This window comes from Musa acuminata, chromosome BXJ2-11 (genome assembly GCF_036884655.1).
Source record: "Musa acuminata AAA Group cultivar baxijiao chromosome BXJ2-11, Cavendish_Baxijiao_AAA, whole genome shotgun sequence".
Classification (NCBI taxonomy): Eukaryota; Viridiplantae; Streptophyta; class Magnoliopsida; order Zingiberales; family Musaceae; genus Musa; species Musa acuminata.
The window spans coordinates 518399-543378 of NC_088348.1; the positions used below are offsets into that span (position 1 = coordinate 518399).

The following is a 24980-nucleotide window of genomic DNA, read 5'->3' on the forward strand; positions in this document are numbered from 1 at the left end:
CTAGCACCACGAGGCTTCATTCAAGTCAATGGTCCACAGCCCCCTAGGGAAACATTTGGAAATGATCCATAAGAAAAGATCCTTATCGTAAGAAAAATAAATATTTTATTGATTGTTGGGAGTATTGAGCCCTATGGGCATCACAAAGGAGGAGGCAAAGCCGAAGAAGAAGGGGTCACGGGGCAATCGTCAAATGGAACCTCTACTAGAGCCATTATTGAATTTCATATTTTGATGATGAAATTAATTGATGAAGTTATGATCTAATGAGTGTTTGAGTGAAGTAGGACTATCTTCGATCATAGAAAGACAAATCGATCGATGCAAGAGAATCAGATATTGGTCATGAATGAATCATGTCAAAGATTGGACGTTGGGATGTAGGATTGGTCGACGTGTCGAAAGATAAACTTTGTGCCATGATTCGAGTATCGGACCAAAAGGATCGAACATTACACCAAGAAGATCAAATGTTGTGGAAGGTCAACATGCCAATGGATCGGGCAATACGTCGAAAGAGAGAACTATGTGTCGAAGGTTCAAACGAAACGTCGGATGAACCAATGACATGTCGGACAATATAAGATTTATCACTAAATACGTATAATATTTTTGTCAATAGAATCGATGACGTGAGAAGAAATAAAATTAAATATTTTACTTTTATAACGATAAGGATCCCAATATAATTTTTTAAAATATAAAATATAAAAAATAATATAATTAACCCAGAATATTTGATGAGATTGTATCATAATTACATCACTACACTATTTGACAATAATATATCGGTTATCCACCGAAGTGACGTTTCAGTAACACACATGAACAACGCATCCCAATGATTCATAGTGTACACACATTACAGCAGTTTTCATTATATTTTCTGCTACATTTAGGATGGAGTAAAACCTTCTTCTGTGTGCATGACAAGAAAGGTACATACCACAGTTTAAATCATAAGAACAGATCATCTTGATTAAAAATGAAATTTTGTGCTTTTGCTGCAACAGTTACTGAGGCAGTAATATCAAGCAAGAATAGAACATATGAACCATCCCTTCTGGTAAATAAAAATGATAACGACTATTGCTTAGTTGCAAATTTGATACTGCAGATCGATGATGTATAACTGAGAAGCGGCTATGGTTACATAAAATCAGCATCGAAGAATGAAGCGCGCATGATGTTGGCACTCCGAGACTTGCTCATTCAACTGTACAGTTGGCAAGAGATTCCACAAACTTGCTTCGTCGTCAGCTTCCTTAGTCAGTCGATATTGTCAACCTCCTGGCTGTTTTGATGAAGTCACTAGAAAACACAAAGATAAATGTCCATCAGCTTATGTTCTACAAAAACAGTGCATTCCAAATTTTCATGGAAAACCTACACTCCACTTTGTATATCTAGCAACATGCTCCAGGTGAAGGAACGTGCCCCCTTTATGAAATGTTCCACAAGAAGCATGGGATAAATAAAATGAATCTGAGACAAGAAAAAAAAGTCAATTTGTTTCCTGAAGATAATGCCAGCTATGCAAACCATCTGGAACTTGTGCACCATTATCTTCAGGAAACAAACATCAAGGTAGGTATGTCTGCCAAATTGAGGCAGAAACACATAGGAAGAAAATGAAATAAAGCATTTGGAATCTTCCAGATCCCTTTCGGACAAAAATGACAGAAAGATAACACTAGAAACAGTGGGCATGAGTGGATGGCATCTTTAGCATATAATGAAAGAAATAGTCTTTCTGCAGATTGCAAAAAATTGGGATCAAGATCCTCACCAGAATGGTTCATCTCCGGTGTGTTTAATTGCACCAGCTGCATCCTTGTAAAGCACATGGCTCATTATCTCTGACTTCTCAATTCCAAACATGTCAGCAAGCATCCCATATAATTCCTCATATGAACCAAAGACAGAGAGGTCAAGGGTGCGACCGATGTCTTCTGATTGCATAAAAACCTTGCAATGCCCAGTCTGAAGACTGAGATATGAATTTCGACAATTCCTAAAACATGGCCCCTTTTGACCTATTGCATATCCAGAGCCATCAGACACATTCATATTCTCAAGATTCCCGTCTGGTGAATTCTTTCCAGCAGCACCAATGGAGAATATGTTCTCAGGTTTGCTCAAAGATACCTGTTGTTCAGTGAGTATTGGCTGCCCAAAGAGCACTAATTGTGGTGGCTTTCTGTTACATGATTTCTTCAGGCTCTGAGAAGGATGACCAATTGTTAGCAAGCAAGATACATTGTTATCATGAAAGGTGGAATTGCTGACAATAACACCCGTTGATATCCTTGAGGGTGGGGTAGCATGATCAAGCCGGTGAAACCCAGCATGGAACAGGCCCGTCTGCAGTTTGTTAAGGTGGAGATCTGATAAAGATAAACCAAAATTTGCATGCCTGGCTCCCTGTATGCCTGCAGGAGCGCTGTCAGAAATACAACAAAAGATGCTGTCGCTAGGCCCAAGGGGGGTTCCAGGGACCATTGGAGTTGGAAAGTGACTTTCAAAGGGGAAATCAGGGTGTTGGGGTATCCGCGGTCTTTTGCTGGGTGGGGAGAAATGTGCAAGATTTAAGGCTGGCATGTGTGAGACCAGCTCAACTAGCCATGGGCTCACATGTTTCACATTCTGTAACAGGTCTGGTTCATCCCAAGTCACCTGCAAACCCATTTCCAGGGGTGATTAGCATTCTCGAATTGTAAACCTGAGATACACTCTGGGTAGAAAAGAAAGTTAAAAGGAAAACAAAGGGACATAGTTGAACTGTCAAGCAAGAAGCATCAGTTGTAAAATACAGAATCAAAAGAGTATCAATGCGCGACAGAAATTAAGGAAACACAATTTGAGGTCTCTAGGAAATTCATATATGTGACAGCAGATCAACCAAATTTCATTCATGACCATGAGTAGGACTCAAGATTATCCTTACATGTTTATGAAAAGATAGCCATAATGGTACCATTTCTCAAATATATGCATATGACTCAGCAGAATGATCCTATTTATTCATAAAAGATGCTATTTTTCTCTACGGAAAGAAGTTTTACTCTATTTTATCTGCCAAAAGGAAGTTTTACTCTATTTTCCCTGCCAAAAATAAGTTTTCCAAAAAAGAACTTTGCCAAAAAAAAAAACAATTTTTATGTGAATACATTACCCACATATTAAAAACTCAAGTATTTCATGGGAATATGAGTTGTTAAAAGAAAGTCATTTTCCTGATGCCAATATATTCTAATACAACAACTACAACCTTCAGCCTTCAGGGTTATGACTCAGAACCACCACAGAAATATTATCATGTTCTTATTCTACCAACTAACCAGATCTGGGATCAAGTTTGCATTTATTTAAGCAGCACGGTTTTGTTGCCTATGAACAACTGGTTCAGATCATAAACACAATGTACATGTCAATTCCCAAGGATAAAAGTCCTATTATTTGCTATAATACCCCCATGGAGATGAAAGAGAACATGACATCTCTGTACTGCCATTGACAATGATAATATAACATTAGTACATGATAGAAATGATAAAGAACAAAATTATAGACATGAAATGGGTGTAAAACAAAGGGTAAAAAACACTTCATTCTACTCTATGCAACTAAGATTGCCAAGTGTTATAGTCAATCCCATCATAATAAAAGCTAAAGAAGTATATGACAAGATGTCCCTCGAGAATTTCTTCAGTATATCTTCATCAAAATAAGTATTTAGTCACCACATCAGATATTTCTTAGACAAGTAATCAAACAAAAGAACATGAATGTCAAACTGAAAGGAAAAACAAAGAAGATATACATACCAGAAACACTGTTCATGCAAAAAAAAAAAAAAAAAAGGACTTCCATCAGAAAGTAATAAAGCAGCAAATGATAATCAGAGAAAACAGGAAGATTGAACATTTAGCTCGGTAGACACATGCATGCTGCATAAAAAAGATACCTGAAGAAGTCTCCATGGTGAATTAGGCCATCTTACAGGATCTGCAACCTCAACTGAAGATATAGTCCCCATGAACCAACTAATCCTTGATGAATCCTCGGTTTCAAAAGCCATCTTAAATCTCATCCCTGGTGACCACCGGGTCCTGATCGCTGCTGTCACTGCCGCAGCCTTCACACAGAACTCAGGCGTATTGGCTCTTGGGTAGTATACAACCTCAAAGGGATGCCCTCTAGTCGCAAAGGTTGCTGCTTCAACCACAGAAACTGCCGTCACTCGGCACCTTCCTCTCATACCCCTGCTCGAGGTAAAATTACCACCAGTACCTCTCATCAAATTGCTCTCTTCCTCCCTTTGGAAGACAGAGAATCCACCATAGCCAGAGACACCACTTCCACCCGGAGGATTCCACCCAGAAGGTGTCTCGGGGCCATCACCAACCCCACCTCTTTTGGCACGCCGGATCCCAATGCGTAGATCTCCGTTCTCTGCTCTGAGGAACACAATCGAATCCCCGGCCACCAGCTTCTTCTGGTTTACAAAGGTACTCCATCCAGTGGTGAGCAGGTGCCGGCGTGGTGTCCCCCTGTATATATGCCTAAATTTCCAGACCTCGCCCTGTACATCCTTCACAATCACAGTCTGCACAGGGGGTTCCGCTGAGTAGTCCAACCTAGGGAAGATGGTCTCAGCACAATAGCGAGGGACTGAGAATCCACCACCATTGTTGGCATCCGATTGCGTCAGTGTCTTGGCAAAAGATGTAGGCTTTTCTTGCGAATCAATTCCGTTCATACCAAGATCCAAGCAGCCGTCTTCGCCACAGTCCAGCTCGCTGTTGCTGATGGGGACCATCTGGATCTTGGCAAAGACCTCATCCGTCTCCTTATCAGCCATGAACTTGACTGCAGTCACCCTACAGAGGATGAGAGGCGGTATCTGCCGAGAGGTCCCAAAGTCCACAACCCCTTGGGCGTGCTCAGCATGACCCTGGGGGAAGTAGTAGACCCTTGAATTCACGGCCGGCATCTGAACCATCCCGCCAGCGCAAGCATGCCAGAGCTGGGAGTCCAGGCATCGATCGTGGTCCTTCATTGATGGATTCACCGAAAGCAAGCGTGGGAAACAACAACTCTAACTAGTCTTGGGAGAATGCTGGGAACCGAAACAAATTTCTGTTAGTCGAGTAGGGAACGAAAGAACCACCTTAATGACCTAAGAAGAAGAAATCAATGATAAATCTCTCACCTATCAAGCAAGCCAAGTCTTCATCTCCTCCACAACACAAGATTCGTTCTATCATTGGGATTCCTGAAACAAGGAATCAAAAAACATAGAGTAATCACCAAGAACCGGAAATATCCAAATCGACACCCAAGCTGGAATTTTGATACGGAAAAGAAACAGGAAACTTCAGACTCTTGGAAGTTGAGACCTAATGCCTGGCAGCTTACCTTGTTCAGGACGCGATTGGACAAAGGAGAAATTTCCGGCGCAGAATGGAGAACCAGAGAAATTCCTTTTTTCTTCTGCCAAAAATCTCCTCTCGAAGTCGATCAAGAGCGGCCACAAAACACCAAGAACCCTGTCTATCTCTACTCGATCAAAGTCTCTAAGAAAATCCAACCAGAAACGTGTGTATAAACTCCACCACCGAGCTCAATTCACCTCCTCGACTCAAACCCTGCTGCTTCGAAACCCTACAAAATCCAAAAATCCATTTTGCAGCAAAAAAATCTCAATCCTTACGCTTTCCTTCCCCACACCCCTCATCTCAACAAATCGAACAAATATCACGCCAAATATCAAATCAACAAAGAATAAAGAATGTATTCGCCAAAGAATACAACCCAAGATGCAATCTTGCCGCCAATTATCCCCCCGATCACAGTGAAACTCTCCCCATCATAGCAAGAATCACGCAACTTCGCAGGCAATTGAAAGAAACAAACAGAGAAAGGCTCCACATACGCTGGCTACTGCTTTCCTCCTCGGATCTCGTATCATTAGAGCAGCTCTCTCTCTCTCTCACACACACACAGACGCGGTGAAAAGGCAACGAGGGGGAAAAGAAAGGGGAGCGAGATAGAAAAGAATCTAAAATATTGCACTAAGAAACCAAATCAAATTGGCGTCTCCTATTCTTTTCTTGTGAGATTTCGATTCATGTGGTGTCCGTGCGATGCTGTAGCAGTGGAAGTGGGAGCACGGGACGAAGAGGAGGAGATCTGGTGTTTGTGCCATTCGACGCCACACCTTACAATAGGAAGGCTTTTAATCGACACGCGTCGCGGACGCCATCCCGGATCCTTTGTTCGGACGGCGCGATTCTGGAGGCCACCGTCGTCGTATGTCCCCACCGATCCGCACAACGTGGAGACCCTCGCGCTTCCTGCTGCGACTTCCTCTCGTCTTTCCTCTCCATTTACCACATTGCCACTACCTGACCTCTTTCCCCAGCAAAGCAAAGCAAGCTATCGTTTTTTTGGATTGCTTCTTAATTTAAAAGGTCAACTTCTGTCGTAATGATCTTCTTATGTTCATCATCATCACCAACTTAGTATTAACCTTGATTGATCAACAATGATGGACTGCATCAAGATGAAGCATGCAAGGATCTAAGATCCACATATATTTCTGAAAACAAAAAAAGAAAAGAAAAGAACGGTGATGATTAAGATCAAAGGAGCCATCAGGCAGCGAATTCCATAGGCAGAAAGCATATGATCGATCATTAAGGCAGTATTATGATGGGAATATGGCTCTGAGGAGACAAAGACAACGGAAAGAGGATCGTTTGTATGTCAATCATTAGCTCAGGCTGGTCCATTCCCACGCTGTCTTAATTTAGGTCCTTCTCTCTACAACTTCCGGCCATTACTGCGCGTGCAGCACAATGCGATCACACCGACTGTCCTTCCTCCCCGGTCACAACCCACAAGTTGAGCCTCCCCCGCCTATCGTCTTGGTGTTCTCGGACTCTTCAACAGTGACATCCTTCGTCACGTTTCCCCTTCACATCCCAACCTCATACAACCCAACCCACTGTAATCAAGCAACTTCACAGTCAAGCAAAAAGATGATCCACGTCGTCCTTCATGGCACACTGTATACAGACCAAAGCAGTGGACTGGATTTCAGATGAGAGAGTTGTTTTTGGAGTCGATGCATGTGTCCCGTGAGCTGCGTGCCGCATGGGGGCAGCTAACGACAGCTTGCCTTGTGAGGGTAAGCGGATAATGACGTGCATGGAGAAAGAACACAAGACAACACATGGAGGAGGAGAGTTATCAAGTCCACAAATGGCCTCCATCTATTTATCCATCCATACTCGGTCTTGCCCTCATCGAGATGAACCGAGATGTGACATATTCCTGCAGAAAGAATTCGTGAAGCAGAATCTGTACTACTTAAAATCTCCATTTTTGAAAGAGAAATCATTGAAAATGAAATATACTAATATATTATAATAAAAATAAAAAAAGTATGATTTTATTATAAATTCCACCTCCATTTTAAATGCATGTCATTTCACATGGAGCAAGTTGATCACTAATGAATGGTGGAGTAGACATTGTTTGAATTCTGCTGGAAGTCAGAATCATCAGAGACCAAAAAGCAAAAGCATTAGATTTTTTGAAAGAGAAGATCAATTTTTGTGTGTGTTTGTTTGTTCTTCTTATTAGAATTCCGTATCTAGTGATTAGATTTTGCGCTGCTAAAGATTTCTCAGGTCACATCAATGACTCAATTTTCAGCTGCGAATCGGTGGTATCATCCAAAAATCCGGATATCTTTATGTCAGGTACATAACCTGCTTGAGTAGTTTACTCTTCAACTTGGCATGCATGTTCTTCCTGAGCTCACTCATCAGCAAAAGGCTTAATTCCATCATGCCTGACATTCCTAGGCATCTGAGAAAAAATAGATGACAATGATATTAAATAATGTCTAGCTAATCACCTCATGAAGCATTAGTTCATGATCACCTCATGAAAACGAGAAGAGATGTAGCACAAGCAGAGACCCAGAAGAGTGACTCCAAGGACAAACTCGTGTGTTAGCATTGGGATCGATGTTGGCCATGACTTCCTTAGCAGGAGGAGCAGGAAGAGAAAGTGGGTGGTGCATTTGCGATAGGTATTATGGCATTGATTTGTGTAAGGGTGGGAGATGAGTTGTTCATGTGGGACGGTCTGCCATCCCAGGAACAAAGATTCCGGGGTCAGAGTAGGAGCCCTCACAGCAAGGAGAACAGCACACACTCTCTCTCTCTCTCTCTCTCTCGGTGGTCAAGCATGCCTTGAAACAATCAATTCTGGCATAGAATATTTGCACATGATAAAGTACCCAAACATGTCAAGGGAGACCATCGGCAGATGTGTTTGTTTCACTCAATTCCTTAGGTAGAACATCAACATCCACAAGCCACCGAGTTCTTTTTACTCTCTTTCTTCCACTAGCTTTTCTGGGGATGGAGTAGGTATCATCTGTTCTTCTTACTAAATTTTGATGAAGATAACTTAGACTTTGGGCATGATAACAAAATTAGGAGACAACTCTTAGCGTACCCTCTTATGCGCAAATTGCTTAATACACATGATTGTACCTAAGTGCATGGGGAATGTGCCAATTTGAAAGAAGGGTAATAAAAAATAAAAGGGGGACAAATACAAGGTTCAAACTCATGGTATGGTATGTCAAAGTATCATGATCAGACTTTTTTAATTGGTTTAATGGTAATCCTAAGATATACCAAGATATACCAAGATCACGAGGTTGACACAATTGCTATGTGTGATCAACGGGCTCTGTGTAGTTGACATGTTGGTGCCACATGGATAATGACTCAATCCTATGTGGTAGATAAGCCTAAATTATGATATCGATGTGTCTACACCATATGACAATCAATAATAAATTATATGATTAACGGGTTGGATTTGAGGGTTGGATTTGAATAGTCAGTACCTCGATGGCACCTCAGTGTCATATGGTTAGAATTGGGGCCCCAATGCATCGATAGCGAGTAAATCTCATATGGTATACATGCTCACCCCTTACAATCTCGTATTCTGCAGCCAGCTAGTTACCCCGACCATCGGATCCATGCCACATGTCATGAGGCTATGTAGTCCCAGGTTTGGCGTAGAGTCATGATGATTACAATCGAAATCAACACCCCATATTCCCATGAGCTACATGTCATATAGAAGTAACAATACTAAATATCCACTAGAAAAATAGGGGCTCACAAGTACATCAAGGACACTACTAAACTTACTCATTCAATCTATTCAACTAGCCTACTGATTTAAGCATTAGAAGGGTATTATCGGGAGTGCCCCAATGTAATTTTTGTAGAATTCAAAGGGTTGACGAAGGAGTTCCACTTGAGATCAGCTTGAGAAATGGACCAAGTTGGATTCGAGTTGACTTACACCTCGGACAACCAAAAACTAATATAATAGTTTGGCGCTAAAAGGATGACCAATTAGAATGTTTCAAGGGAACTTCACTATACTATTTTGGCCAAACACTGAAGATCTAAATCCAAATAATTTAAGTTTAATTGTTCCGTATGCGTCTTTGCCAAATCCCCCCATCCTAATGATTCCATAGCTTGGGTAATTTACGGTGTCGATCGGACATAATCCATATTTTTAGATTCCTAACTCTACGCTATTCCAATGACTTTTTTAGGACTCAATGTTCAATCAACCACCTCTCCAATAGCTCATACCTTTAGACTCCCAATTGGGCGTCGATCGCTCATACTTTTTTTAGTTGAGACCTTATACACTTAAGTCCAACAAATATAGGTCCTAATTTGGATAGTCCAAACTATAGTCTTATACCTTCCTCAACTGAGCCAATTGACCTAGCAAACATAACCTACTCCATTCACTCCATCGTTCCCAGCTCCAGTTCTATCACATGTCTTAGTTCCTAGTCTCATAGTAGTGTTACGTCTAACTCAAGTCAACATATCACAAGAAGCACACTCCCATCAACTAGTCTAAGTTCTAAATCCTCCACCATAAATAAAATATAAAATAAATTAGTTGCTCAATTGACCAAACTCATAATTGAACTTCAAGATCACCTCAATAAAACAAATCAGAGGCTAGAAGACATTCGTAAATAAATAAAACAAGAGAAGCAATTGAAAGCTTAGTCATATTTGCGCTCTTCCTTCATGAAATAAAAAATAAGGAGTCAGTTCTCTAGAGCCTTCAGCTCCCAACCTTAGATGTATATGATGGAAAGTCTAACTCATTAGGGCATATATCAGTATTTACTTCTCAGATAATGCTTTATGGGACCATCAACTTTCTCATGTGTCAGACCTTCCCAACAACCTTGAGGGGTACAATAAGAGAGTGGTTCATCAAGCTCTCTCCCCATTCTATCTCCTTAATTTGGATAGTTAGCAAGGGGGTTTGAACTTAATTTTATCGGATATAGGCTCTCTAAAAAAATCAATACTCTCCTAGCCATATACAAGAAAGAAAAAAAATCATTGAAAAATTATACTAGAAGGTTGAACGAGGAAGTCAAGATGGTTACTAACCTAACATTTTCTGTCCTCATAAATGCTTATATCAATAGGCTACAATCTTTAAGATTTTTTAATCAAGTCATCACTCAACCTTTGTTGACTCTACAAAAAGCCAATTGATATTTTGCCATGTAATATGTGATCACTGAAAAAAGAAAGATGGAACTAATAAAGTCAGCAAAAGAAAAAGGGTGCCATGCTAGAATCATCTAGAAAAAATATGCAATAATTGACTAAGGGGGGATTGTGTTCCTCCTCGACATGATTTCATGCCATTAAGCATATCTTATACATAAGTGTTCATGCAAATTCAAGAAAAGGAATTCCTCCGTATGCCTTGGCTTTTAAGGGCTATAGTATTAATGAGGAATATGACAATGTTCTATTGCTTTCACCAAGATCATGGGCATGACACTAAAGACTATTATACCATGAAGAAACAAATCAAGAAGTTAATTCAAAGATGACATTTTAATAAGTTCCTTTATAAGGCCCTAGAGATGTGTCCTAAACCTTGAGGGCCCATTAAGAGGCAACTAGATGTAATCATCAATGGGCTAGCAATAGTGGACTATAGCTCTTTTGCTTGAAAATTATATGCTAGGGAGTCTTAAATGAAGAGATTTTACCTCAATTGTATCCAAAGAAGAAGAGGCAAAGCACCTTGATGACACATTAGTAGTCTCCTTTTGAATTGTAAATACTTTGGTTAAAAAGATCTTGATTGACATTGAAAGCTATATTATGATACTTTCCAAAAGATTGATCTAATAGCAATGGACCTCTAACCCATATCTTCAATTGTCATTGGCTTTATAAGGGATTCTATTACCCCTTTTGGGATTGTTGAGCTTTACATAATCTTTAGGTTTGGTAGTTGTTCGAAGATGATAAAGACCAAGTTCCTAGTTGTCGACATCCCATTAGCATACAATACCATTGTGAGTCATCTTACACTTAATCACTTGAGAGTAGTTGTATCAATATACTACCTGACATTGAAGTTTCTCATGAATTCATAAATTCATGAATCAAAGAGTTAAAGAGCAACCCACGAGAGTTCAAATACTACTACTTGACTTTAGCAACTCTCGTAAAGAAGATGGCATTATTAGAGCAATAGATAGATCGCAGGAAAATAACACTAATAAACCCCCACCAAGAAGCAAGAGAACCACTTGAGGAAATCTTGCTAGATCCAACACAACCAGATCGGACTGTGAGAGTTGGGTCATTATTATCCAATGAAATGAAGACCAAGCCGGTTAACTTCCTACTATTGAACTATGACGTTTTTGTTTAGTCTCAAGTGATATGTTAGGAATTAATAGGAGTGTCACTCAACACCAACTTAATATCAATCTTGAATATCCTCGAGTGTCACAAAAGCCCCAAAGATTCACACCGGACTAAGAGGTTAAAGTAGAGGAAGAAATGAATAAATTATTTTATAATAATTTTATTCACATGGTCCGCTATTCTAAGTGACTTGCCAATGTAGTTCTTGTAAAGAAAAATAACAAAAAGTAGAATATATGCGTTGATTACATAAATTTTAACAAAGCTTGCATGAATGATAGCTTCCCTCATCCGCTGATCGACCAAGTAGTCAATTCCAGTTCTAGTCATAAGTATCTAACTTTCGTGGATGCTTTTTCTAGATATAACCTTATAAAGATGACACAATTAAGACGATGAGCATACATCATTCATCGTTGACAAAAGTTTGTATTATTAAAAGGTTATATCTTTCGGACTCGAAAATACTAAAGTGACCTATTAGGGAATGGTTAATAAAATATTTCAATGATGAATTAGAAGGAACTTGAGGTCTACATAGATGATATGTTAGTAAAGTGCTAGATTGCTAATATTCACTTAACTTATCGAGGAGAAATATTGATGATGATTAAGAAATTTCATATATGACTAAATCGCTTGAACCACATATTTGGCTTAGGCTTTGGTAAGTTATTTGGTTTCATGGTCCACCAACAAAGAATCGACATCAATTTAGAAAAGGTCTAAGCTATCATTAATATGAAGCCACCATCCTTAATTAAAGAAGTTCAACGATTGATAAGCCAGATTATTATCTTGAGACATTTAATATCTAGAACGGGTGATCGATATCTACCATTCTTCCAAACTTTAAAGCAACTAAAAAACTTTTAATGGGCTGAGCAATGCCAAATATAATTTGAGTAGCTAAAGGCTTATTTGGCATCCTTACCTCAACTCTCTAGTCAGCTTCCAAGAGAAGAGTCATTCCTTTACCTATCAATAGCTCTTGATATATTATACAAGTCATATACTCCAGGAAATAAAAACTTGATACTCGAACTTTGAAAAGCTTGCATATGGGTTGGTGCTAGCATTGAGGAAACTCTGATCATATTTGTAGGTTCATCATATCATAGTTACGATAGATCAACTAACATGATAAATTTTCTTAAAGCCTAATGCCACTAGAAGACTTCTTAAGTGGGTGATAGAACTTAGCTAATTCAATATCTCTTACTACCCATGAACTTGTCATTAAAGCATAGACCTTCGTAGACTTCATGAAAGAGATGATTATTGTGAAAGAAGCTACAAGCAAGCCTTGAATCTTCTATGTCAATGGATCAACAATACTATCAAATGAGGGGGTATGCTTTATCCTCAGAACCTAGAGGAGAGAGTTTATAAACATGCTCTTTGATTCAACTTCAAAATAACCTACAATGAAGTTGAATATGAGGCATTATTAATGGACCTTCATCTTAGTAGAGAAATGAGGGTGAGCTTATAATGAATCTCAATTAATGATCAACCAAGTAAATAGGACCTACGAAGCTTGTGATCCCACCATGGTTATATATCTTGCAATGGTAAGGCTATTGATAGCATATATCCTTATATCTAACATTAAATAGATTCCCCAAAGTGACAACATGATAATCGGCTCTCTATCTAAACAAGCCTCTAGAGACTACTTATACTTCGAGGCGAAGACACTTGTTGAAATACTTAAGTGGAAAAGTGTCTACAAGGGTGAGGTAGTAATCACCTCCTTCAAAGTCACTTGGATTGGAAATATATAAAGATATCTCAAAACTAGAGCCATTTCTATAGGCTCAAATGAAGCACCAAAAGTTCAAAGATAATAAGCTTGTATTACATCATAAATGATATACTTTATTGGGATCCCTAACACACTCTCTCTTGTATAAATACTATTCAAAGTTCATGAAGGGACATGCGAGGAGTACACCGGATCATGATTCTCATATTTAAAGTTGTGATAAGGATATTACTAGCCGACTCTTAAATAAGATGATGTAGTGTATGTCTAACGTTATGATAAGTGACAATGTAATGCTTAGATATAAAGACTACCTATAATCGAGCTAAACCCAGTAAACTCTATCAAGCCTTTCACATAGTGGGGGTTAGATATTCTGAGTCCTTTTCCCTAATCTTAAGCTAAAGAAAATACACGATAGTTAGAGTAGACTACTTCACAAAGTGAGCGAAGGTTGAGCCCTTGGCCTCAATCTCAGAGAAATAGGTTGAAAGGTTCATTTAAAAAAAATCATCTCCCGATTTGGTGTTCCACGGGTCCTAATTACCGATAATATAACACAATTCAATAATGTCAAGTTCAAGGAGTTCTATGACTCCCTTAGCATTCAATTAAAATTCAGTTTCATGACCTATCTATAATCCAATGATTAGGTTAAGGACATCAATTGGGTCATACTAGAGGGGTTAAAGAAAATGGTCTATGGAGCTAAGGTGTATGAGTAGATGAGTATCTAAGCGTTTTTATAGAGTTATCGGACTACAACTACCAAAAAATCACCTTTTTATCTAGCATATGGAATTGTTGCTACGGTCTCAATTGAGCTGATCTTATCGACTATCCAAACCTGAAACTTCTCTAAAGAAGAGTCGGACATCAGGCTTTGGGCAAACTTAGATTTAATTGATAAGGTCGGATCTTAAGCACACCTCAGAAACTTAGCCTCCAAAAGAGTTATAGCCAAGTCGCGTGCCTTAACATGAAAACCAAAGGGCTACACCTAGGCAGAGCTTACATTCTCTCTAGCCATGCACTTAGTTTGAAGACCTGAGGGTGGCATCTCGAATGAGTAAAAGTTAAAAATAACTCACTCCACCTTGGTGTGAACCTTGAGGACCGCACCTAGGCCGAGCCTATGTGCACCCTAACCATGCACCTCGACATAAAGACTCGAGGAATGCACCTAGGCCAAGCCTATATGCTCCTTAGCTATGCACCTTAGATAATAACTTAAGGGATGCACCTAGGACAAACTTACAGACTCCCTAACCGTACACTTAGTTTGAAGACCTAAGGCCTATACATCATATGAGTAAGAGTTCAAAAGGATTTGCTCCCGAGCCAAACACATTAGTGTGAAGCCCGAGAATTGCACCTAGGCCAATCCTACGCGCTCCCTAGTCGTGCACCTTAGCATGAAAACCCAAGGGTTGCACCTAGATCGAGCTTATACGCTCTCTAGTCACACACTCAGTATGAAGACCCGAGAGTGACACCTCGGATGAGTGGAGTTAAAAAGGATCCACTCCCGAGCCAAGCACTTCGATGTGAAGCCTTAAGAGCTGTGCCTAGGCCAAGCTTACATGCTCCCTAGCCGTGCACTCGGTGTGAAGACCCAGGATCATACCTCGGCATGATCGACGCACTCTCGACACCCCAATTAATAGACTTCCATCATAGCATGTACCCAACATAAGAGCATGCAAGCCCGCCCTCCGAAGAAAGCCCCTAAGGGTACCCTTTCAAGGGGGGGCAAATGATAGGGATGATTTTTCCCCATGCCAGCTTATTTGCCATAGAGAGACACTTGAGTAGAGCTCAAAGTCATCAGCCCTAAAATAACCTTGTAGTGCATCCCGATGTGCCCCGCTACTAATGACTAGCAATAATCGTCCTACCTTATCAAGATCATAGAATGATCAGATAATTCACCTAATCTTATCTTAGGCCAGCCGATAAGACGGTTGAGGGATCATGTATAAAAAGAAACCCATCAACTCACATTGAGGGGGGAACTCTCTATACACTAGCTTAGTCATATAGCTTACACTATTGTCTTCTCCCCTTTGCGGACTTAAGCATCGGAGGAGCCGCATTGAGCAACCTCTAGCGTCGGCCTATCATGCAAGATCATCAGTCGTTCGAGGACATCAAAGCAACCCAACCCCGGGAAGAAACTTGGCAATCAGAAAGATCTCAGTTTGCCTACCCGATCATCCTGAACTGGGTTCTCACCAACATACGATTTTCTATCATGCAACCTATGCAGTCTCACCTTATCAAATCTCCTATATAAGGTAGTAAGAGACACCTAAATGAGCTTATACCTTTGACAGTGGACCAACAATACCGATTCACTAGTCGACAATACTTGACACCATCACCGTAAATACTTGCAAACCCTAAAACTCCTTCCCAAATTACAATTCATATTCCTTCGAGTCACTATTACGATGATACAAATAGTTGTAATAGGACAAGAACCATGCATTCTAAAACAATCATGTGAAACAGGCGCAAGTGCTTGCTCTTCCACAATCGGCAATCCTACCCAACTTCGACCACACCAACACATGGCTGTGCTTCACCGATCGGCAATGTGCATAGTTACGTTAATTATCAACGCCACAAAAGCAAAACATCATACAATATATAGTAGAGCACAGTAATAGATTAGTAGAAATCACGTGATCTCGTTCCGAGAGCATCTGCGGCAGTGGAAAAGTGCGCAGTCCTGCGTAGGATTAGGCTGTATTATTAAGATTCACGCGATCTGCACATGCCATCAAGTCTACCTATTAAAGGCACCCGAAGCTTTCCACCCCCATTCGCTTACTCATTTGCTACCCTTCTTCTTCCTCGCCGTCGTCGTCCTCGGAGCTCCAGATATATCGCTGATGGCGGACGAGGGCACGGTCAATTGCATCGATATTCTTGTGGCCATCCTCCTCCCCCCACTGGGCGTCTTCCTCAAATTCGGATGCCAGGTATTGATAAGCTCAACATGCACGCACGTACGTACGTAGGCCTCTCAAGAGTGCCTACTGCGCTCAAGCTCTTCTTCTTCTTCTTCTTCTTCTCGTCGTGAATTTATTTAAGAGCAGCAGAGAGAAACATATATAAATATGCTCATCTGTGCTATGATCTAAGAACTGATCTTTATCTATTTAACTGGCAGGTGGAGTTCTGGATCTGCCTGTTGTTGACCTTGTTTGGGTACCTCCCGGGGATCATCTACGCTGTGTATGCCATCACCAAGTAAACTCGTGCTTCTCCTCCGTGCTTCTGCGGAAGGTAACGCAATGTTTCATCCTTTGGTTTTTTGGTATGCTACGAATATAAAATCTAAAGGAGATATGCTTAATCACCTTGTGCAGGGAAATGGTAGTGGTGAAAGGTGGTAGCTGTGAACTGCCATCCCAGTTTGCGTTTGATTGTTGTGTTGGTGTGTTAATTGATTGCTGTATGTGCTGATCTTGATGTAAAGCAGAAAGACCTGTCATCAATAAATGAAGCGTTGAGTTTGGTGTGATGGAATTGGATTCCATTCTCCCTTTCCCATGGCACTTTTGTTTAAAGTGTCAGGATAAAGTCACAGGTATAAAAGGCATAATATATATGAGGCATCAAACTCTTCATCTAAACTACTTTAACAGCAGGAAATGAACAGCGATTTGAGGAACAATGCTTTGCTGTTCGTACTTCAACCGTTTTCCATTGACCACTCGTCTTGCTCATATCCAAGCATTAAAATGGATTCTTCACCAAGGGAAACAATCTGAGTCTCCTTAATTAACAGCAGCTCAAAAATATGTAATTATTATTAGTAGCTTTCTACCAACATAGGATCACTCGACATACTGCAACATGAAAGGTTGGTTTCAACAATACGAGCACCTGATATTTGGTACTAGTGGAGTTCATGAATAACACAGTTGGCAATATTATACAGAAACATAGAATGGCAAGCGCAAAGCAGAACTCTAATGTCTACTGATAATGATTTGCTAACTTGGCAAATTTTTAGATAATCCATGTTGGAAGATACTAATTCAGCTGAAGTTCAATGATATCTCCATTTCAAGTCGTCCTCCAACTGCAAGAACAAAGTTCTGTTTCACCATAAATGTACGAAGGTGCTCGAGCGAGGTGAGACAAGGCCTGACAAAATGACTGAGTGACATACTTCAGTGTATCAATTGAACTATGTGTTAGTTGGCTCAATCGAACCAACTAAACATCTTAAACAAGCCTCTCTCTACCCACACATGCCACAGTAAACCTATAACTATTATTGCTGCCCCTAACACACCTCTGCTCCATCATTGCTGCCTTCGTGTGCAACTCTCTCCATCATCGATAAATAGATACGACACTTTCTTTATCATCGACGGATAGGTCTAACGTTCCCAGTACTATAGCAATTTTGCATAGTTCTCTCTACGCTTTGTATGCAGCCCACTTTATTGCCGAGGGATAGGTTCGTAGCTTCCTCCACCGCCAACAGACACATGCGAAGCTTCCTCTGCCCCTGATATTATTGTTCATAGCTTTCTCCGTCATTGTTGTCGTCATCAATAGCTTTCTCCGTCACCGTTTATAATTTTCTCTGATTACTATTATCGTTGTCTAAATGTTTCTTCGTCACCGCTACCACCCTCTTCTTTCTCACTTTCTATCATCGATGATTTCTTTTTTCACTGTTACCCACGGTTAGAATTGTTAACTCTATTAATCTTATTTAGAACTACTAATCCCTATTTAACACTATTAATATATATATATATATATATTTAGAATTATTATTAAAAAATTATTAATCTTAATTTAATATTATTTTTTATTTTTAAATTTATAATTATATTATATATTTTTATATTTTAATATTTTAAAGTGTCTCTCTTCCTTTAGTGGACAGCTAGATGAGAGTGCCTACAGCCCTTAGTATCTTCAACAAGAGTCTCACAGGGACTTTTAAGATCAAAGGCAACCACTTTTGGAAATGATAAGAATAGTTCGCAAGATGTATTCTAGTCAATTTGAATAATATATCAACTCTAATAATAGCAACTTAGACCATCAATTTAGTCTAAGAATTAGGTGATGTCCGGCGGATGAGTGATACGGAACTGCATCTCCATGGTCTCCGACGAAGACTTCCCCGCCTGCGGACTCCGATAAGCTTGGCGCAGAAAAGGAGAGCAGGTCCTCGGAATCTTCTCGCTTGGAGCGGAACAAATGGATCTGAGGGACGGACTTTAGTGGGGTCCACATTTTGAACGGCTCTAATATCGAAGTGGAAGATTCTAGATGAAGATTTTCTTGGACAGGATCCGTGCTAAAAGAGCCCCAACGGTTCCGCACTACCTGAACGGGTCCCACAGTCTTCCCTCTGGAACTGAACCGGCGTCGACGACACTGGTACAGAGGAGGTAAGTTTGGAGAGGGTCTCCCGCAGATTTCTCGTTAGGTCGGGGACTTAAGCTCAATGTTTTTTGACACGTATTTCTTAAGATCCGGGCAAGCTGATGGCCCCGGTGGGCGCCACTCATATCCGCTCACTTTCGGAATAAAACCCTCCTCTCGCCGCACCTCACCGTTGCACGAGTTCAAACCCTAATCCTAAACCCCTCCCCTCCCTCGCCGCTATGACCTCGCCACCGCCGCCGGGCGAGATCGCCTCCTCGCATCCCACTACCACCGAGAAGAAGAAGACGAAAAGCAAGGAGGACAAGAGGTCCGCCGCCAACGGCGGCGTGGACCAGTCGTTTCCCCTCTCTGCCGGTGGAGGAGACCAGGAGAAGGATTACTTCATCAAGCCTCAATCTTTTACTCCGGCCGTCGACACCTCTGACTGGCCAATCCTTCTCAAGAACTACCACCGCCTCAACGTCCGTACCGGCCACTACACGCCACTGCCCGCCGGACACTCCCCGCTGAAACGGCCCCTCGCAGAGTACCTCCGCTATGGCGTCCTCAACCTCGACAAGCCCTCCAACCCTTCGTCCCATGAGGTCGTCGCCTGGATCAAGCGCATCTTCCGCGCGGAGAAGACCGGCCATAGCGGCACCCTCGACCCCAAGGTCACCGGCAACCTCATCGTCTGCATTGACCGCGCCACCCGCCTTGTCAAGTCCCAGCAGGGCGCCGGCAAGGAGTACGTTTGCGTCGCTCGCCTCCACTCTGCTGTACCTGACGTCGCCAAGGTCGCCCGCGCCCTCGAGACCCTCACTGGCGCAGTCTTTCAACGGCCCCCGCTCATCTCCGCTGTCAAGCGCGAGCTCCGCATCCGGACCATCTACGAGAGCAAGCTACTGGAGTACGACCCCGACCGGCACCTGGTCGTCTTCTGGATCTCCTGTCAGGCCGGGACCTATGTACGTACTCTTTGCGTCCACCTCGGGCTGATCCTTGGGGTCGGAGGGCACATGCAGGAGCTGCGGCGGGTGCGCTCGGGGATCCTCGGCGAGAAGGATAATATGGTGACCATGCATGATGTGTTGGACGCCCAGTGGACGTATGACAATTTCCAGGACGAGAGCTACTTGAGGCGAGTGGTCATGCCATTGGAGGTGCTGCTGACCAGCTACAAGAGGCTGGTTGTCAAGGACTCTGCAGTGAATGCTATTTGCTATGGAGCCAAGCTGATGATTCCTGGACTTCTGAGATTCGAGAATGATATTGAGGTTGGGGAGGAAGTAGTGCTGATGACCACCAAAGGTGAGGCGATTGCTCTCGGGATTGCTGAAATGACAACCGCGGTTATGGCAACTTGTGATCATGGATCGGTAGCAAAGATAAAGAGAGTGGTGATGGATCGGGATACCTACCCCAGGAAGTGGGGTCTGGGGCCGAGAGCACTGATGAAGAAGAAGATGATCACGGAAGGCCTGCTGGATAAGCATGGGAAGCCGAATGAAAAGACACCATCTGAGTGGCTCAGGAATGTGGTGCTTCCAACAGGAGGGGATTCAATGGTTGCCAGCCTTGCTGCAGCACCAGAGCCTGCGATGGTGCAGAAGGAAGACATAGTGATTGAAGAAGTGAAAGAGGATAAGAAGAAGAAGAAGAAGAAACACAAAGACAGGGATGATAAAGATGATGATGGTGAAGGGCGGAAGCATAAGTTGGAGGATGCTGGAGAACTGCCTGCTTCTAAGAAGGTAAAAGTAGAGGAAATTCAAGAATCTGTACTGGAAACTGAACCAAAGAAGCTGAAGAAGGTGAAGGACGAGGTTGTGGAAGCACTGGAGGAGGAGAAAAGCGAGAAGAAGAAAAAGAAGAAGAAGAAGAAGAAGAAGAAGAAGAAGAAGGATAAAGAGAGAGAAGAAGAAGAATTAGCTGATGAGGAGAACATTGCAAATGAAAGAAAGAAGGAAAAGAAACATAAAAGTAAAGCTGGTTCTTCTGATGAAGAGAAGTTAACAGAGGACAAAGAGAAACAGAAGAAGAAGAATAAGAAGAAGAAGAATGAAGAGGACAAACTTGGTGAAGAAACTGGCAGCTTAACTGGCAACAATGAAGAGGAAGAGAAAAGTGAGAAGTTGAAAAAGAAAAAGAACCGAAATGCAGAAGAAACAGCGGCATGAGCAAGCAGAGGGTATCATTTTGGGGATGCACTGTAGAGCAGTTCAGTTGAACTGCCTATGGTAATTGAATTGCATTGTATTCTCGAAGATCTGTTTGTCATTTCTGCTAATCAGAGTAATGTATGATGCAAGGCACATGTTATGGGCCATAGATTTTGATTTCTCTTTAAATGCTTTCTTTTTATAAATTTCAACATCATGTGCTAGTGAAATGAGTTATATTTATCATGTTGAGATGTCAAAATGCTTTTTACTTTTCAATTAACTGGAAACAACTCATATTCTACTTCTCAAGCATGATGATTAAATTCGTTAGGTATTGTTAATTGTGATTGTAGTGTTTGTTTCCAATCACCTACTCTTATTGTTCGAGAAATAAATCATTAGAACATATCCTTAGATTGTGAACATAATGTTCTTATTTCTGTTAGAGTGAAGCTTCTCATTTTTGACTCCTGCATTATACTAAATTAGTTTTTTTTGTAATCGTAATCCCCCTTATCTAGCAAAAATTGTTTTCTCTGGTCCAGATTGAATAATTTCATTGGTTGAATGTTTGTAGTGAAGTACCAATATATTTTCTGCTAGGATGTTTATGAATTGTTGTGTGAAACTTTGTGCACGTTACCATGAGTTATATAGTATTTAGAATTACTTTGAGCTGGTAGAATTTAATATAATTTTAATTGGGTTGATATTACTTATTAATCTGTTTGATGGCAAAAAAGGAAAACGTCATGTTGATTTCATTCATATAATGTTACAAAGTTGATCAGTGGGTGTAGATTGGATGCTCAATTGTATTTTTGGCGAGCAAATATTGAGTAATATATGCATAATCTTTTGCTACTACCTAATAGCTAAGTTCCCTCTTGTGCTTCGACTGTCTAGAGATGGACTTGTGAACAAAGTTAATTAATTGTTTTATCCTTTGCCACAGGACAGTGTTCATTATATTTGTAGTGTATTGTAACCTTACTTTTCTTCCCTGTTTCTCTCTCATAGACAACAATAGTATCCAACCATAGATCCTTTTTGCTAGCTGGTGAAAATAACCAAAATCAGTACTGTACTGTAGTGATTAGTCTATCCTCTGTTATCATGTCATTTTAGTTGATCCAATATCAAAAAGTATCATCAGCTTAAGATAATGTACGAAAGTAGCATTTCTTATTTGCAACTCTGCATTTTTGCTCATTGTCACTTGGTTTTCTACTTCACAGACAATGCTTGTTTATTTCATGATGAACTTCTATTGCTACTAGTTGGATGTCTGGACTGTGGATGTAAATTTATGATGTCTCTTTTTTGGTGAAGGATGATGATTGCAAACATGAACATCGATCCGGCATGGGAGTCATTGATGATATGGTGTTTGGGCCTTGACGAGGAAGATGTGCATGAAGAATAGTAATTTTTGAAAAATATCCAGATGTGCATGAAGAAATTGAGAAGTAATTTTATCTTCTGTGGGCAAAATAATTACAGGGAGGTGGGGTTGACTTAATGTCCTTTTAAAGAGATTAGTTTTATGTTACAAATTATAGTCATGCCAAATAATATAATAGCAGCATCTAACAAAACATTTTGTGATTCGTTTTCCATGATGAGTAGTCTAATATTATGATGGGATGCGTAGAAATGACAGTGACGTGTTTAGATCATCGTGTCTTAAATCAACGGCCTACTCGGTTATCACTTATCCAGCGGTCGTCGGTCCATTAATCGGATGAGAGGCATCTTCGTAATTAGACGCCGAAGCCATGGGCATTTGCTTGAATTCATACATGCCTCTACCACGTGTCACCCGATCTCGATCGCTCCGTTACTGGCCCACCTCGGCGTGTCTCAATCAAGATTCTCACACACTCTTGATGGACGGTTGCGATGCTTCACGGAATGCCCTCTACAGGCTGACGTCCCAAGTCGGGTAACAGATAAAAAAAACGACCCTTCCCCGCCACTGGTCCGGACGACAACCCACGATAGAGGTTTGGGGAGGCAGAGGTGGGGGGGTTGGAGGGGCATGCGTCAAGATTCGTGCTCGATGGCCTCGGCCATGGAGGAGGAACGGGAGGGTAGGAAGAGCGAGAAGGTCTTGAAGTTATTCGGAGTCAGTATTGTCCGAGGAGAGGTGGGAGGCATGGAGGAGGCCGCCGATGGCGAGGCCGACGCGGAGGAGGAGGAGGTGATGAGGAAGAGCTCCAGCATGGGCAACCTGGCCTCATGCGCCACCGTGCCTTTGGTCATCGATCATGGCGCCGGCGACCAGGGGTACCACTCCGACGGTGCCATCCTCCAGTCCGCCACCGGGAGGAGGAGGAGATACCAGGAGCGAAAGAGAGGTTCGTCAAGTTGGTCTCTCTTGATCTTATCTCCTCATGTTGCTCCGCCATTATATTCGAAACATAGGGCAAGAATATTAGATCTTACAAAATCGATCGGTTGAGCGAATTAGTGGTCAATTTCATGACAATGAACTGGTAAAGAACGATGATTGATGGTTCATTTCTGAGATGATCCAAGATATTACCAATGTGTTTTGTGCGTTACCCATTGTTTTCTTCTCTCTTTTTTGTCAGTTTATAGATGCGAGTCAATCGCATAGAAGCCACAAAGCTACTCCAAAAAGGAAAAATAACACACGGAATGCCTAACTCCTTTCTTTCTATGGCTACACTCCGTTCCTCATAAAATCTCCACAAGTTTCATTGTCAGACCAAATTATTCATTCAAGATATCCTGCGATGTTTTATCTTTACAATCGAGAAGCTCTTTCATCGTAATCGTAATCGGTCCTCAAGGTTTCAGAATGGGAGGGGGAAGAAAAAGCTATGGAGGATCAAAGAAAGGAAAAGCTTGTTATGTGGTCAAATCTTCGTTAGTGTTGTGGAGAAATTGATCGAAAGACGTTCAATTGACATCTACAGAGTGTAATCATTTTCGTAGATTCTGTACTCTTACTTGATTCCCTAATGAGCTTGTATTGTTCTTCCTGAAGATTCAATGCATCTGAGATGCTGGAGAGGAGCAGGAATCGGCGAGATCATATTTGCAGGGGATTCCATCAGCAGAAACCAGTGGGAGTCCTTCCTGTGCATGCTGGCCAAAGCTGTGCAGAACAAGTCCAGCATCAAGCACAAAGGCTTCCTGTCCATAGTCTTCCATTGCTTGTCGTCGTATCGGGATGCGTCTTCGCTTATCTTGTGAAAGCAGAGGATCATGGAATCCGAATAGTTAAAAGTCTTCTTCCGCAACCATCTCTTTCTCTAGTCTTACCTTACCAAAAAGAAATCAGTCATGGATCATCGAGAAGAACAGATCTCTATAGAAGATCACTTATCACCTTCAAACTTTAGCAGAGCATTGTTCATTATCAAAATCAGCAGTTAATTGTCATGCTGGGTGCAAGACATCAATGTCCAATGTGGTTATGTCAATCTGCATGATGTTGGTCTTGCTCTTCTTGGCACCTCTCTTCAACTACACTCCCCTGCTGGCTCTATCTGCCATCATTGCTGTTGCCATGATTGGGCTTATCGAGTATGAAGAAGCTTATCGCCTCTTCGAGGTGGACAAATTTGACTTGTTAATCTGCATGTCTGCATTCTTTTTCTACATTTATGGTGATGTATTTTGACTGTTAATGTTCTCCTATCGACTATTTGTAGGAGTTTGATAGTCTTTATTGTCTTCTCCAAAGATTAATAAAATTATAAAAATATTTAATATTTTTTTTATCATTTTGTTCAACTATTTACTATTACTTTGACGTGTCAACGACTGTTTCATTGT

The 24980-nt window shown here is 41.2% G+C and overlaps 3 protein-coding genes across 4 annotated transcripts; 2 read left to right on the top strand and 1 right to left on the bottom strand.

Moving 5' to 3' along the window:
- Nucleotides 1-825: 825 nt before the first annotated feature.
- Nucleotides 826-6179, bottom strand: LOC103970068 (auxin response factor 22). 2 transcript variants are annotated; one of them, XM_065133825.1, is made up of 6 exons: nt 5939-6179; nt 5422-5667; nt 5216-5278; nt 3968-5122; nt 1790-2676; nt 826-1311 (listed from the first exon to the last, which is right to left on the bottom strand). In XM_065133825.1, the coding sequence occupies exons 4-6, from the start codon at nt 5060-5062 to the stop codon at nt 1266-1268; spliced, it is 2028 nt and encodes a 675-aa protein (XP_064989897.1). In that variant the 5' UTR covers nt 5063-5122; nt 5216-5278; nt 5422-5667; nt 5939-6179; the 3' UTR covers nt 826-1265. The 2 variants fall into 2 exon arrangements, with proteins under 2 accessions (XP_064989897.1, XP_064989896.1); XM_065133824.1 differs by having other exon boundaries at nt 5818-6179.
- Nucleotides 6180-19189: 13010 nt separating this feature from the next.
- LOC135627699 (H/ACA ribonucleoprotein complex subunit 4-like) lies at nt 19190-22778 on the top strand. Its single transcript, XM_065133881.1, has 2 exons — nt 19190-21245; nt 22503-22778. The coding sequence occupies exon 1, from the start codon at nt 19245-19247 to the stop codon at nt 21183-21185; it is 1941 nt and encodes a 646-aa protein (XP_064989953.1). The 5' UTR covers nt 19190-19244; the 3' UTR covers nt 21186-21245; nt 22503-22778.
- A 392-nt stretch (nt 22779-23170) lies between these two features.
- Nucleotides 23171-24941, top strand: LOC135586345 (uncharacterized). Its single transcript, XM_065133882.1, has 2 exons — nt 23171-23530; nt 24187-24941. The coding sequence occupies exons 1-2, from the start codon at nt 23212-23214 to the stop codon at nt 24393-24395; spliced, it is 528 nt and encodes a 175-aa protein (XP_064989954.1). The 5' UTR covers nt 23171-23211; the 3' UTR covers nt 24396-24941.
- The last annotated feature ends 39 nt before the right edge of the window (nt 24942-24980 follow it).

Coding starts and splice junctions, on each gene's coding strand:
- LOC135627699 (XM_065133881.1), top strand. CDS start 19,245: ATGACCTCGCCACCGCCGCCGGGCGAGATCGCCTCCTCGCATCCCACT.
- LOC135586345 (XM_065133882.1), top strand. CDS start 23,212: ATGCGTCAAGATTCGTGCTCGATGGCCTCGGCCATGGAGGAGGAACGG. Junction 23,531..24,186: donor ATACCAGGAGCGAAAGAGAG/GTTCGTCAAGTT, acceptor TTCTTCCTGAAG/ATTCAATGCATCTGAGATGC.
- LOC103970068 (XM_065133825.1), bottom strand. CDS start 5,062: ATGAAGGACCACGATCGATGCCTGGACTCCCAGCTCTGGCATGCTTGC. Junction 2,677..3,967: donor CACCATGGAGACTTCTTCAG/GTATCTTTTTTA, acceptor ATGGGTTTGCAG/GTGACTTGGGATGAACCAGA. Junction 1,312..1,789: donor ACCGGAGATGAACCATTCTG/GTGAGGATCTTG, acceptor TGTGTTTTCTAG/TGACTTCATCAAAACAGCCA.